The 15,878-nt window shown below is 38.6% G+C and overlaps 1 protein-coding gene across 1 annotated transcript; it reads right to left on the bottom strand.

The window, feature by feature from the left end:
• Positions 1 to 3,638: 3,638 nt before the first annotated feature.
• LOC100538829 (carbonic anhydrase 3-like) lies at positions 3,639 to 14,874 on the bottom strand. The gene is made up of 7 exons (XM_003205148.5): positions 14,778 to 14,874; positions 14,410 to 14,607; positions 10,056 to 10,174; positions 8,133 to 8,225; positions 7,267 to 7,332; positions 4,959 to 5,114; positions 3,639 to 3,883 (listed from the first exon to the last, which is right to left on the bottom strand). Exons 1-7 carry the CDS (start codon positions 14,812 to 14,814, stop codon positions 3,764 to 3,766), a joined length of 789 nt encoding a protein of 262 aa, XP_003205196.1. The 5' UTR covers positions 14,815 to 14,874; the 3' UTR covers positions 3,639 to 3,763.
• Between the last annotated feature and the right edge of the window lie 1,004 nt (positions 14,875 to 15,878).

Here is a 15,878-nt window from a genome sequence, read left to right as displayed (position 1 = left end):
TAGTTTTTCTACCTTATAAGCCTCAGTTCAGGGTTCAGAGTTTTTTAGTGGTGCTTTTTAAGGAAAAGAAAGGTAGGAGGCCTTCCTTTTTCCAGTTCCTAACACCTGCATCTTGGTAGGTCCTGCATTCTTGAGCATGCAGTGAATCAGTAAATCAGTATAAGAGCCCATTGCTGGAGGCTTTACAAGAACATTCCTACAAACCAGTTACAGTAGACAGGCTTTCCTGTTCTGCAATGATTATATAACTTACTTCTTTTTCATAGGAAATGCAAGCATGCAAATGACTGTGCTAAGGAATAAGCCTATATGTATAAGTGCTCATTGCAGTGCAGCTCATATTAAATAGACTGTTACCCAAATCTGTGTGCAACCTCTCAGCTCATGGAAGGTAGTTTATCTGCTTTCATGTGCACTATAGCTATCCGAATAATTGCGGAAGACAGGCAGATAGATGAGGTGGAACATACACTGTATAGCTTCACTTGCTGTGGACAAAAGAACTTGGGAAGAAACAGATTATTTTATTTTGCTAGGCTCACTGACAACATTTTTAAACTCTAATTACTCAGATGATAAACAGCAGCAAACACATATGGGAATCTCTCCTTGAGATTCAGTAAAAATAATCTATATTCTTTTCATTTTGCAGTAGAAATGTATAACCATAACTGCTTGTATACTTAGGGTCACAGCAGGAATTTACAGCTCATTTATGAACAACTGACTAAAAAATGATCACAGCTAGTGGGAAATTACTTCAGTCATTAAGAAAAAGCTTTGAAATGGTAGGAGTAAGCTTCTAATTCTCTAATATTTGCTTATGTGATGTGTGAGAAGCTGCAAGAGTTTCATCTGTCAAAACCTGAGATGGTAATTTATTTAAATCATTTGCCTGCCCTGCTGAAACTAATATATGCATTATATGCACAAAAATAATGAAGGATTTAGTGCACCACACTGATTAGGAGAATTTTTACAATTTATTTAACTCATCAGTGCCCAGAGGCTTTTTTCCTCTGTTTAAAATAGGTGAGGTAGCAGCACCAGAGTCCACAAAACATATTACTATTTTGTTACTGACGTTATCAGTACCAATACTGTCCAATGCAACGGAACAAAACTATGCATGTTTTACATGACAAAGTCTAAAGCATATTTGCAATGATGTTGACAATCTTCAGTACTAATAGATTCAAGACAGAATGGAGTAAGAGTAGATGCATGGAGAAATAGTCCAAATTTCAGACAGGTTTTCCTCTGTGCCCGTTCACCAAACATGTTTGCTGTTTGAACCACAGCTGCTTTGCCAATAGTTGATACATCTCTATCTATTCTGCCAGTCAAAAAGCAGCAGAGGAAACATGCAAATAAAGGGCATCCAATGTGTGCGTAGCAACCGCACAGCGTCAGGGCAATTCAGACATCATTTCACTTCAGAAGTTTTACTTTATGTACTTAAGAAAGTACGAATGAATCAGGAAATTTCAAAATGATATAAATATTCAGCTTGTTGATCAATATACTTGCAAGAATGCACAATTAATATTCAAGTTATTGATATTCATACATGAATCTATGATCTTGGGGAAGATATGACAATATTTGTGTACAGGCAAGAAAAAAAACTAACAGTTTTTTGTACCTGAAAACATAGAACAAGTGATTTTGTTCTGAGGTAAAATGCACTCTACTTCATGTCTCATGTTTTTGAGAATCTGACTGATTGGTAACAGATGAAAAGGCAGTTGCTAGAATGTCTGTCTATCCTTATAGTAGGAGCATATGTATCAAAGAAAACAGTAGCAAGGCTTTCTAGTAAGTTCTTGTTATTTTCTATCATCATTCACCATTAGAAATAAAACAAAAAAAAATCGATTTCTTATGTAAGTCAATTTATTGGTTGTCTGAAGACACAAAAGCTGTTATTTGGAGTGAGGACAACTAATCCTGTTTTACTGCTCCAATAACAAGAAATCAAAACATCACAGTCAACAGGTTTTAAGGTAGAAAGGCTCAAATTCTTATCTCATTTATTTGTGTAGAACTTTTCTGAACACTAAGATCAACTGCATATGGATATGTGAAAAAAATTTTACATGTAAGACAGTGCAGTAGAAAACAAAAAGTTGCTACGAGCTTTTCTGTAGAAAAATTTTTGTGTTGAGATGTACAGTTCAAAGACCTAAGAGTTTCTTAAAATTAATGCTGTTCCACGTGTTGCACATCTAAAAATCAAAAACTGACCTGACAAATGCCAGAACATTTGTAAACAGGATTCAATCAATATGTTAGTTCTGCTAGCTTGGTTTTCAAAATAAAATTGCTTTATACTAAGCAAATAAGATTCTAATAAACTGAAATATTAATTCTCAATGGGAATTCAGCAATTCCTTGAAAATTTCTAAATACAAAGGATCAAACTCCACATTCAGTTTCATTCCTGAATTCTCATTGAATTGTGCTGGTAATAACTGAATTTGGCCAATGTTGCCTATTTGTTGCTTCGCTGTTGGAGAACCTTTTTTTCTAGCAAAGGTGAAAAGTGAAATAGTGAAGGATAACTGGGAAATTCTCATTCTAGCACTTGTATCTCTGCTTTATTTCGAACATAGACATATTGTTTATATAAATTGCCGTGAACATGTTTGTTGCAATATCTCCAGAAGAACTCTCTCTGCTGCCTATTGATGAGTTAGAGGAAGACAGAGAATCCCGAAGCTTCATACATGCCATCTGAACTGTCTCCCTAGAAAGTGAGCAATCTAAACAGATTCCACATCATCTCCAACCATGCAAGGGTACAGTAAACAAACACCTAAGTGATTTTTCAGTAGTAGGGAAGACAAATGACACGAGTCATCAGCAAAGACTCTCTCCATATGCAATAAAGCCCCCAAAAGGTGAAATCATTAATATGTAAACTAAGATGCCAAAAAAAAAAAAAAAAAAAAAAAAGGCAGAGCATCAAAGGCAAAAATGCATTGTCTGGACGCGTACTAGCAGAGCAGCAGTAAGGCTCTTCCCTCTTAGCAAACCTAAAGTTGCTATCCTAGCAGCATGACAACAGCAGTGCTGTAGCTGGATGGGTGAATTAACAGTAGCAGTGAAACAAGGAAAGATCAGTGGGCAGCAGCAGGACATGGCGAAGACAGCAAATGCTATAATGACAGCAAGATATCTTTTTTCTTCTTCATATGCAAAAGCTGAATATGCTTACTTGCATTCCGAGAATACTAACCCTGGATAACAAACTGTGAACAAGAGAAGGAAGGAAAAAATGTGGTATATTAAAGAGGAATTTATTCTTTGGATGTTCACACTGGAGATGGGATATCTGAGGAAGATCTCTACAATGGATGTTGTAGCGAGTGGGCATTTTAAAACCTGTTCATGTACTGTTTGATCCAGCCACTGCTTCTGCTTTCCTGAAGTGCTGGTTCACTTTTTTGCCTCCATGACATTTCCTTTGAAATCCGTTTGAAATATTGACACTGAGCCCATTTTTCCAAGACCACATGGCAGAGAAGTGACACTATCACAAATGCTAAATCACTTGTGGTCAAGGAACACGTGTATCTCACATTTCCTCCACAAGTTTAGTAATTGCATTTGCATTGAGTATTTTTTCTGATTTAAGAGACAGATTCAGTTTTACCACTCAGAATTTTAAGCTGAGAAACACAGATCTTTATCCTGCAGAGGACAAAAACTAACTATGCTTTAAGATGCAGGGATTTTCTCACTCGGGTTCCAGAGAGCTTTACTTGAACGAGGCTCTCACTATCCTGCCCTTCACAGGCTGAAGTGGGCGCCAGTTATCAACCAGTGGACACATGGGCTCGTTCTCACCATTCTTGGAAAGACTACGGAGCCTCGCCATCTGCAAGAAAGAAAAGGTAAAGCATCCATGTGAATTCATCTGGAAACTACACCTTGATGTCTAGAACAACTGAAGGAGAAGAGGAATTTTTTTATACAGCCATTAAAATTACTGGTAAGGACCACTGGTAGAGATCTCTGCAGCCCACCAGCTAGCATGGTTTCTGTGGATCTTTACAGTCTTCATCCACACATCTGAAGAACAACAGATCATTTAATTCTTGACTGGGATTTTTTGGATTTTGCCTGAGCCACACTCACAATGTGAAACAAGAGTAGGGGCTTCTTGTGGCCCTCCTGGAGTTGAACTTCAGTCAGATCACTTGTGGAGGACGCACAGGATGAAGGAGGATGCAATAGCTGGTCTGCAAAAGTTGTTTTTTGGGTGGAAGGGGAGAGAAACGTATGCCAAATGGATTATTAATCTGAAATTTCAGGCTTACTACATATTTTATTCAGAAAATACAAGAATGTAAAACATGTTGCATCCGTGTGAGAAAATAAGAATGCTTTAAATATTTTGTTATTTGTATTTTCAGCACACAAACTCTCTCACAGTAGCATCTAGTGGAGCTTGAATCTTACTTCTGTAATTGTTCACACCAACTCCTGAGGTCAATCTAGAATCCTGATAGAAGGATTCTTGAATTACAAATCATCTTACAAATATCAATTCACACACCCGTTGAATAAAAAAAATTAGCTAGACTGAATACATCTGTCAGATCAGTACAAGAGCCACCTTTTCATTATTCCACTTTTACAAAATACAAATAATCCAGCCTTTAAATCTGAATAGCCTCAAATTAAAGGACAACATCCTTGCAAAAGAGTGATCTTATTTTAAATGTTTACTTTTTCTTTTTCTTTAGCATTCTCTGTCTTCTGATTCTCAAGGTCAGTTTCACAGTTTGATTCAGCTCAATTCTTTTAACAGGCAATTTCTCACAGCCTTCGGCTAAAGCTTTCCTTGTCAAAAAATGCAAGGTAACATATGGCTTGCAAACCATCACACTGACGTGATTTGAGACTATCGAGAACTGATAAAGGGGTTAGCAGAACTAGTCGGAATTTACCTGGTCTGGGCTGACTTCAATGGGCTCCCTCAAGAGAATCCAGGTGATGCACTCTTCACAGGGGGGCGTCGTAAATGAACCATGGTAGGTCCAGTAATCCCGAGATTTAGGGAAAAGAATTGATGGATCAAAGTGCTGAAAAGGAGCCTCTTTCCCCTTACAGAAAGGAAAAACAAATCTCTTAATACATATTAAAAGAACATCAGCAATGATGTTATGCAGGAAGTAATTAAATATAAAGATAAATGACAGAGACCAACCTCCTTTTCTTCTTGTCAAGTGTCTGTCCTGAAATTAGTAATAACTGTTTAACTTCATAAATAAATTAAGAGAAATTACAATCTGAATTGTGCAGGACCAAAACATATCCAATTATTGTATTTTCCTATTACATGCACCCTCAAAAAATTCATTTGGGATTATAAAGAACTGGAAAAGGCTCCCCAGGGAGGTGATTGAGTCACTGTCCCTGAATATGTTTAAAAACCAGATGTGGTGCTCAGGGACATGATTTAGCAGAGGGTTGTTAGAGTTAGGGTAGTATGGTTAGGTTGTGGTTGGACTTGATGATCTTCAAGGTCTTTTCCAACCTGAGTGATTCTATGATTCTATAAACATTACAAAAGTTTAGCACTGGGGTATTGCCAGTAATAGCATTTTTATCCAAAAGAACAGCGGCATTTACCCAGCATTCATTTTTCCTCACCTCAAGGAATTCAAATCTGCATCTTACTCCTTTCCAAATTATGCTCTATTTACATTGTTGCGGGAACACTCTCAATCTCTTTGTGGCACTGTTACACTTAAAGTAAAAAACTGAAATATTCCCTGGAGGGGTACAGGACCCTGAGTTCCTTATCACTACAGATCAATATCACCAGAACAATTCTAGACAACATTTCTCAAAAAAGTCTTTCCTACCAAAGCAGATACTCAGGAGAATATCTCCACAGTAACATAATCAGATTTTCTTGTCTCCCCTGCAGGGGAACAAGAACTAAGTAAGAAAATTTTGTTTTCTGCTGGTATTTAGGAAGCAATTCTGGAAAACAAAACCAATTCTTCCTAATTTCTGTTTCTCTGATGGACAATCTTCTGTTAGATAGATATGAAGAATGATACAAAACAGTCAGATGATCTGAAATCTTTTCCACACATCCTTGCACAAAATACTGGCAGTAGGAATAACATCAAGACTCCAAATGTGCCTTCCTGACAAATTCAATATGTGTTTGCAAATAACTTCACCAAAAAAAAATTGTGCTTTTCAGTAAATATAGCACAGCGTCCAAGAAACTCCTCTGCCTGTATTGTATTGTAGCAATTGAGACTGCATGCAAGATAAATACACTGATGATACCATCTACTAATCTGTCCTGAAAAATAACAGTCTTGGTAAAATATATGTTATAAGAGGGGAAAAAACCTTAAGAAATAAAATGCAATATGCGGATGATTGTAGACGTACCCATCTTTCTCTGCTTTTCTTGGAAGGTTGCTTTTTCCAGAACTAAAACATACAATGTTTGTAGGATATCTGTTTTTCTGTTACAAATCATAAATTCTGCCAGATAGGCAGTCTTGGACAGAATGTAAGGGAGTATTTATCACTACCACCTTGTTATCACTATATGCTACAGTGCTTCTTATCACCTGTGGCATGTAAATCTTCAGCATGTAAATGGCAAAAAATGAAATAGGGACTGTATGAGTTGGTAGATAACAGATTTCAGACTTGGATCCTCATGTCAATGGCACTATGTATATGCTTAAAAGGCAAAAAAATTCTTCTAAATTTGGAAGAAAATGTGCATAAACTTTGTAAAATTGAGTCCTAGTGATCTGGTGTTGTAGTCAAAATCAGATAAAATAACAGTTTCATTTTTAGCATCATTGGAATCGTAATGCTTATCACGAAGGACAATGCCACTGTGTACCTAGGAGTTAGGTTTATAGTAATCATGTCAAGTAACAATAGAAATAGTAATGATCTTTCCCTGTAAAGAACTCTCTTCTGCAGTTTTACATATGTAAATACTTCTGTCCTTAGGTATGCATCTATTTATGCTGGATCAACAGTGCCTGCAAGGATTGAAAAACATCCTCTACAACAACAGGAATAATAACAGAAGTGAAGTATTACATGATTACTGAAGTAAAAGAAAGTGTCCTACTCCCCAGTCCAACCTATCACCTCTAGTGCTAATGTTAGGTACTAGAACAACGCAAAAAAGAGTGAATCTCAATTTCTAATTTCTGCTTCTGCTGCTTTCCAACTACGTTATAATACAACATATTGTTTTGATACCTTGGTCTTTATGTTGTCAATTTCTTCAAGAATTCTCTTCATTTCTGGTTTGGGAGTTTTTCCAACCTGTAATGCAAAGCAGAAGTACTGCATTTTTTCTTCTGACACAGAATATTCCACAGCACATCTGTAGTCACATCAGACTTGATGTAAGACCTATTCTGGGGTCACTCTATTGCTTATGCTCATGACATTCCACACCTCCAAAAGCACTGATGTAGCTCTTTATCTGAGAAGAATAAAGATAGTATGCAAAAGACATGATTTTATTGCCTTGTCTTTTTCCAAAAGCAGATAAAATTTGGTTATTCAGGAGATAATTCCTTCCTTCCTATTCCTTCCTTCTTCTTCCTTCCAAGTTTATAAACAAAATCAATTTTAAAACATCTGTATTGTATTGGTCTTATTAACCTGCTGCATTTCAAGGTTAAAATATTCAATGAACTCCTTTTACCATCAATTCTTCCAATTACCTGGTCTTTTGGAGCACTCCCAACTCATGTAAGGACCAGCAGGAGACCAAGGAAGTGAATCAGTCAACATAATCTTGTTGACAGGTGCTCCTCACTCAGTACAAATCAGAGCACAGAGCTGAGCAGCTATCAGGGACAAAGTCAGCAAGTGCCCTAAGAAGTTGTGTCTACCTCATTCAGTACTGTGATATGTGCAACTAGTGTCACGAATGACATCTGAAGTTTGCTCTGAATGTAAGAGGGCATGGAATCTGAAGGGCCCAAGGACATACGTGACTTCAGCTTGTGTGCTGCTTACAACGTTTTCCTGTAAAATAATATAGTTCAGGGAAAAATAATAGTAAAAAATGGAAAATACAGAAAATATACAAAAACTGGATATTTGTCACTTACTTTCAGAAAAACGCCCACAACAGCCACACCATCAGGTTGTTTCAAAGCTCCAGCAAAATTACCGTGTTTTGGATTCCAGTGTACCAGATGTAACTAAAAATCAATAACACTTCAGTTGTAAATGCAAAAAAAAATTGCCAACAGAGCAATTCTGCATTAATTAACCTTACATTATATTAAGAAAAGTTTCCAGTACACAATAAATAAAGGAAGGGACATGAAAATGTATGTTCCTATGTTTCCATGTGCTCGCACTTTCTATAAACTAAAACTATGCATTTAACTAAAGCATAAAGAAAAGGAAACACCTTTTAAAAATTCATCTGACAATCCAACTACAAACAGTTCAACCCAGGCATGTGACATGCACACATGTAGTGTATAAAACACCTACTGATATGCGCTTCACACAGGGAGATTTTTAGACCTTCAGGTTATGCAGACATCACCTTAAGGATTTACACTGGGTTTTATCCAGTACATTTGATATTGCTTTGCATCTCTTACTATTCTCTGCACACCATAATAGAGAGCAATCGAAATTCTAACTTGGCATTTCTTTCTCGTTTCTACTTTCATCATACATGTCAAGTTCTATATCTCCTTCCAGAAAAAGCTCTGGAGACTCAGGAATCGCAAAATAAGCAGTGTCTGGAACTTTATACCATACAAATGAGTCAGATTTTGTTGCATATCCTGAATGCAAATCCTTAGCAGTTTTCTATAATCACAGTATTTTATTTCTCTAATAGCAACAAAATAAAGAGTATGTGATGCTGTTTCTTTTCCCTTGAGAACAATTATATAATTGCTAAGGATAAAGGTAGAGTATCCATACATCTTTGGCCACATTCTGGCAATATTTTCATACTTTCCAGGCATCCTTCTCTTGTCTCATTTCGAGGAAGTAGAACTTGTTCAGTCAGCCACAGAAAGTTGAATACTAATGCAGTTTGATTGTGGCTGAGGAATAGAGGAAAAAAGAAAACACCAAAAAACATCACTGACAGTCATCTCAGAAATGTCTATGCACACTGATCCTGTAAAATATCTGCCAGAACCTTCTCCTATAATTGGTGTGCAGAGCCCCTGAAAGCTCTCCATCTAAAGGATGAGTTATTTATGGTAGGAAATCATTACTGCAGTCTTTTTTTGTGAACATATTGTTAGCCTATTCTCTGATGAGATAGACGAAGGAGGTAATACTTGCTTGCAATTCACTAGCACCACTAGTGAATTCATTCATATTTATTAACTGAAGAAGTCTTCAGGACCTAAAACAATCATTAATTTTAGCAACTTTGGACAGTAGTGGCAAGGTAGTTTATATATTATAAAAAACAACCCAAGTATCTTTTATCTTCAGTTCCTGAAAATACATACGGAGTTTTTAAAGAGTTTTCAGCAAACAGAAGGTACTCTGCCTGTCCAAATCAGCTTTAAAGTAGATATAATTTTAAACATCAGCTTATCAAAATGCACTTTTAGGCAGTTTTTCTGGTCATTAGTAATGCCTCCTGAAACTAACTTAGTAGTTTGAATTATAGTAGAAATTACTAACAGCCAAAAAAACATCAGCAGAAAACAGAACTTTTTATTGGAAATAATGTATCACTTTGCCTCAAATATTTTTAAAACACTCAACAAAAATAAAAAAAATAAAAAAAAACCCTTTCTCAGTGAATCAAATGGTCATGTTAGTATGTATTTGCAAAGATATGTTCATTGTCAGATACAACATATCCCACTGCACAACGATGAATATTCATAAGTTTCATGGACGAATTATAAATGAAGCAGAAAATAAAAAGAAAAAAATAGAAGGATAGTCGTGTAAGGGAGAATGGTTAATCTGTTAATCCACTCAGATGCACAATCAAATTCCAGTTAGTGCCGAACACTACTATTAAAAGTAACTCCTACCTCTGCTGCATATTTCACCCCGTCTATAACATGCTCAGAGCCGTGGTCATCAGCAGAACCCCAGTGCAAGTGCAGCTGTCGCAGCCTGTAGGCTCCTGTGAGCGGCCCACCTCTCAGCACTGCAAGTGATAACCTGCATCAGAGCTAGCCTACAACACGGGGACACACACATTTACCAAATGGGGACCTGTACCTTACAGGTTTGTAGCACCTCTTGTAAATCCAGTTGGTCACAGCAGAGGCCACAATACTCACCACTGTGTAAGAGTGGGTTGAGTTCTGTATAACTCAAAATGAGTGCTATTTGAATTGAGAACCGTACAAGCTGCCATTCAACAAGCACAGAATCAAAACTCAGCTGCCCAACAACTCCCTTCCTTTTGCAAGCAGGCATCTTACACTTTCTGCTGTAGAGGGAAAAGGATGCTATTCACAGCTGTTTCTTCTCAAGAAAATGGCCTGTAGTAAAATGGTTCGGATAGAGCTTTGAATAGAATCCAAAAGTGCTGTGAAACATACCTACAGTGTAAGACCCTCATACTTGTTAAAATTCAGTCATTCCAAACTGTGTTTACAGCGTATTTGGATGCTTCTAGGAAAATAATCCTTTTTTTTTTTTAAGTGAGGGATGAGAACAAAGTTGAGCTTACATGAATTAGAAAAGTATTCTTGAGCAAGCAAAACCTTTAGTCTGCATTTGACATAAACACCAAAGAAATAAATTAAGAAACTACCTTTTCTGATGTTCTTAGGCAAATAATGCTTATTCTGCTCTTTCAGCTTGGGGATTTCTTTCAGTAGGGACTGCTTACAGGATAAGCTCTCAAATGTATTTTTCCTTCATTACCTAAGACAGGAATTAAACATGTTTCCTTACACAGAAAGCTGAGAATGCTGCTCACACCAGCAGTGCCAGAAGACCTTGCTTAAATTGCATTCAAGTTTGAACTTCTAACAATAGCTTTGAAGTTCAAAGTTAACATATTTAAAATCTCCTGTATCCAATGGTGTCAAATTTATTTTTGATATCATATGTGTTGGAATACCTACAGATGTGCTAAGCACGGAGCAAAAGGTTTAACTTTGCAGTTTCTCTTTTTAGTTGGCATGTGTCACAGCCAATGACAGAGTATGGAGGGCAGAAACAAAGCACTGCTTCGAGTTTCAGACACACACTCCTCATAAATTTTGAGTTTGTTAATACATAAATTATCATAACTTACTAATTATTGTAGAGAACCGTCAGTGAAAGATGTAATATATCACAAGATATTCTTCTTGCTTCGTTTTTGAACATAGGAAAAACAGGGCTTAAATACCATGGCTCAGATTCTTAAAAGTACTTGCCATACACTGGAATCAATGCAAGGCAGGAATTTTCTTTCAGGAGCTGAATTCAGGTGTTCAATCTACATTTACAAGCTAAATTAATACCAGAGTTAGAAACTCATTTAGCAGTGGCTTCTTACAAATGGCCCGTTCCAGAGCTCAGATACTGTGCAGCACATGGAAACGGCACTTCATAATGGTCTGCAGATCTCTCTGACATAAATCTTTTCAACATGGAAGATTTTCCCATTAGATAAGACTGAAAAAAATAGACTTGTGCCTACTGAGCTCAGCTGTTGTCATCATGGAAGTCAACAAAAGAAGGCAATACATGTTTTTGAAATCACTTTTCCTGTGGTTCTTTAGAGCTATCAAACACTGTATTTGATTCCAAGTAGATAAACCTCCAGGAAAGGACTTTCTGCAGCAGCCTGCAGAAAGTTAGTAACAGAAGCAGGGAGTGAATGTGTGAACTGGGCTTCCAAAAGAACAAAGATAATGGGGAAGGAAAGGAATGGAGGGAAGACAATTTACAGGATGGGCAGGAAGGACTACACCAAGGGCTGTGCCCTTCTTGATCAAATCAGGGACTTTCTCCAAAACAGTTCCTTGGGCAGACACTTCCTTGAACAGCCTCCTAAATATTTCAGCTTTTAGAAATCTGCAAAGATAGAGCAGAATCATCTGAAAAGGTTCATAATCAGTTTATCACAGGCTTTGAGTCGTGGTATTGATTTTATACAATCATTGTGAAAAAGTATTCTATTTTATAACAAAAGCATAATTTATTATTTACCTGAAGCCTCTGTATAGAAACGTCAGTAGTGAATATTAGAGCACTGCAAAAATACATGACAAAAAGATGGTTCGTGTCCTAAATAGTTTGGATACTGTCCATGAAATGTGGAACAATAGCAGGTAGCTGTAATGGTAAACAGAGGAGTCCAGGAAACAATGAGCTCATCAGAACAAACAACAAGTGATTGTAACCTTTCAAAATACCGCAGATGTATTTCATTAATTATATGGCTTACTAACCACAAGTTTCCAATACAAATGACATCAAAGCTGATACAGAAAAAATACAAGGAAAAGTAACTCTGTTTTCTGTAAGTATGATTGTTTTTCTTTTTGCCTGATCAATATTGCATTCTCTTGAGATGTCTTCAAATTATATGGCACTGTGAATTCATATTTCACTTTGACTGTTGCTGTTTTGTGTTCAGAACTATGTACTGATATAGCTCTGGAATCTAGTTTTGAACAATCTAACTTCAGAGATGCAAAGCTGATCTCTCAATCAAATAACAATGCCACTTTATAGCTTTTCAGTCTTCTGCAAAGTACAGGGAAAAGAATCAAATCAAACATCAAAGTCTGAGTTAAAAGAATCTGAACACTTCCAGAACTTGTTAAACAGTTTTGGAGCTGCCGCTCAAAGTAGATGATTGTGCTTATAAAGGTATATTGTCTGCATGCAGCAAACTTGAAGTAGGAGTAATGCTTTCATAGCACTTTGTTGGTGACTGAAGTCTGATGACAACTCTGATTTCATTTAACTGCATTCAGTTGCTTCCTTTTGAACATACAGATGTAGTCCTGCAGTTCATACTGTTAAAAATTCTACAAATGCCTATGGCATGTTGCTTAAACAGGCACTGCAGGCTTTGAGCTCTGTTCATCTGCTTTGTTTTACAAAAAAATAACACATACCTGATTTCAGATTATATTCTTCTCATTCATGTAGTTTACATATATTACAAAAACACCATGCTATATATTATATAAAAATCTGCAATATTAAGCCTCCCCTGATGTTAAGCTGTTACTGCATTAGAATCAAAACATTTGCACTGGAGTTTTACAGACTGAAAAGACTGAATTTGAACAGAAGGATTTAAAAGAACTTCCTATCTTGAGAAGTCTAAGGGTTCGGGACTTTTGATGCAGGAAGAGGCAGCACAGAATCATAGAATGGCCTGGGTTGAAAAGGGCCAGAAAAGTCATCTAGTTTCAACCCCTTGCCACAGGCAGGATCAACCAACCACTAGACCAGGCTGCCCAGAGCCACATCCAGCCTGGATGTATGCATGAGATGGGGACAGAAGTGTTTGCACGCATTGTGCAATGACAATTAGTGACAGAAAGAGTAGACCAACAAGAAAAGGCCATAAACAGCAAGGGATGGTATAAGAAGTTGGTTGCTTCCCTTTGCATTCAAGCAAATACATCTTTGCAGATTCTTATAGGTAATGGTAACTGTATTTGTGATTTAACCACATCCATTTCCCCTGTGTGGAAGAGTCAGTAAAACCACAGTTTTGGACAGCTGGTCAAATGTTATGGGTGACTTTTGCCAAGAGAAGTTCCAGATTAAAAGGCTGACTTTGGTGATTTAGTGGTAAAACAGTAGAGATACTTTCAGAACTAGAAAAAATAGCCAGAAGAAACTGAAGATGATGTCAAGCATGTAGAAGAACATGAATATAGATAGGATATCTTCCTGAAAAAGAATAAACACAATGTCCAAGTGCTCAAATACACTGGGACGGTGAAAATCTCAGAATCTGAAATAACTACATGGCTGAACAGAGCAATCAGCAACCTGACTGCGAGGGTTTCAACCAAATAGAAGAAATCAAAGTCTATGGCAATGTATGAGCTTTTTGTTTACAGAGTGTCTAGCCAGTGCATGAAATACTTCTGGATGAAATTCTCTCGCCTTACACATTTGAGGACTTGGTGTCCATGCTGAATGTTACGTAGGGAAGAGCTAGCAGTAATGCTGCTAAGAGCCTACCCCACTAGATCCGCTAAGAGCCATCTGTGCAGCTACAGCCCCCTGTCCAATCTGTTTGCACAACATAAAAATGGCAGGACACACCAAAATAAGTGCTGGGACCACCTCCCTTGCCTACACAAAAGTCTTCATTTGTGTGGGCTAGCTGTTGTGGGGTGCTTTGATTCCAAGCGCTTTGTGAGCCTTCAATCCTAATTACCCCCCAAAGGCAAAACAGAAGCTGACCTGATCTATCAAAACTGTCATCAAAGACAACCCTGCAGGTCCGCCCGTTGTTCAGGATGGTTTTAGCCGCCCCGGGATCGTAACTGGCATGCCAAGAAGAAAGAGAAGAGTCGTGCCGCACATCTTTGCTGTTGATCTCGATGGGCGACTGCTTGTCTCCTTTGGCCATGGGGTAGTTCTCATGCCAGTGCTCAGGTCCTGGTGGAAACGCAAAGGATGTTCACCAACACCTCCGGCCGGGCTGCGACGCCCAGCCCCCCAGGGGCTCCCCATGGGGCTCCCCATTTCACCCGAGCATTTCATTCTGAAGGAGGACAGCAGACCCCGAGCCCTGCCCACCGCAAAGCCAGCACCGCGCTCCCTCTCACCGTTCTCTCTGTCGTAGCCCCACACGGACTGAGCCATGCTGCCGCTGTCCGTCCCACCCCTCAGCCCCCGCGGTTCCAGCGACACGGCGCTCCCGTCTCTTTCTCCCCAGAAGCTTTTTATAGCCCGCCGCCGCCCCACGTCCCGCCCTGAGAGGTGGGCTGGAGTGGGCTGGGGCCGGTGGGAGGCTGCGAGGAGGGCAGGGCCGGGGGCGGGCAGGGGCGACTCGGCTTTCCCGGGGTCGTTCCCTTCCTGTCGCAGCTCCGGATAGAGGGATGGATGTGGAACGCGGCCTTTTGTCCCTCTCCCTCACAGTGTGCCCTGCCCCGCGGAATATTTTCCCCTGTTTGAGGGCAGCGCCACTGTTTGGAAATGCACGTGGATGAGGCTGGGCAAGTTTCCAGAGTAGGCACACTTCAGAGTTCTGTCTCAAGTGGTTGTTGCAAATACTCCTCTGTCAACGACTACAAAAGACATTGTAGCTGTCTGAGAGAGATCTTGGAATGCAAAATCACCTTGCTATGCAAAGTCAGCCTCTGTTGTCTACAAAATAAGTCCATTCCTTTCTGTTTGGTCAAATCCCATTTGCTTTTTTCCACTTGCTTCCCATGTACAGAAGGAGCTTTGCACTGGATAAGTACAAAACCACACTCACTTGCTGGCTATTCATCCTGCATTCTGCCAAAGGCTGCAGCCCAGAACGTTGATCCTCCATTCCCTGCAACTCTGTCATCTGCTAACATCTAGCAATAAGGAGTGTGGTTGAGGCCAAACTGCTGAAATTCAGTCTGAATCTATTGTAGAACATGGCCAGGTGTTGGGAGGAAACAGCCACAGACGGATATTTCAGCCTCTACATGAAAGCATTTGTCATGTCAAGCAACTTAGCAATTGGTATTTTAGTTAGGAAAACAGCTGTTTTCCAAATGATGGAGAGTTAATGATCACAGTGGTGATAGTTGGCTTTCTTCCTGAATTTCTGTTGAATGTCAAAGCTTTTCTTTCAAATGCCACCTTCACTACAATCTCCCATGACTTTGGCAGTCCATGTTATCCCTACTGCAATCATTATCTATCTCAAGTTAAATGCTACCTCAAACTGC

This window comes from Meleagris gallopavo, chromosome 3 (assembly GCF_905368555.1).
Source record: "Meleagris gallopavo chromosome 3, MGAL_WU_HG_1.1, whole genome shotgun sequence".
Classification (NCBI taxonomy): domain Eukaryota; kingdom Metazoa; phylum Chordata; class Aves; order Galliformes; family Phasianidae; genus Meleagris; species Meleagris gallopavo.
The sequence above is the reverse complement of the archived record's forward strand: the minus strand, read 5'-3'. Positions and strand labels throughout refer to the sequence as shown.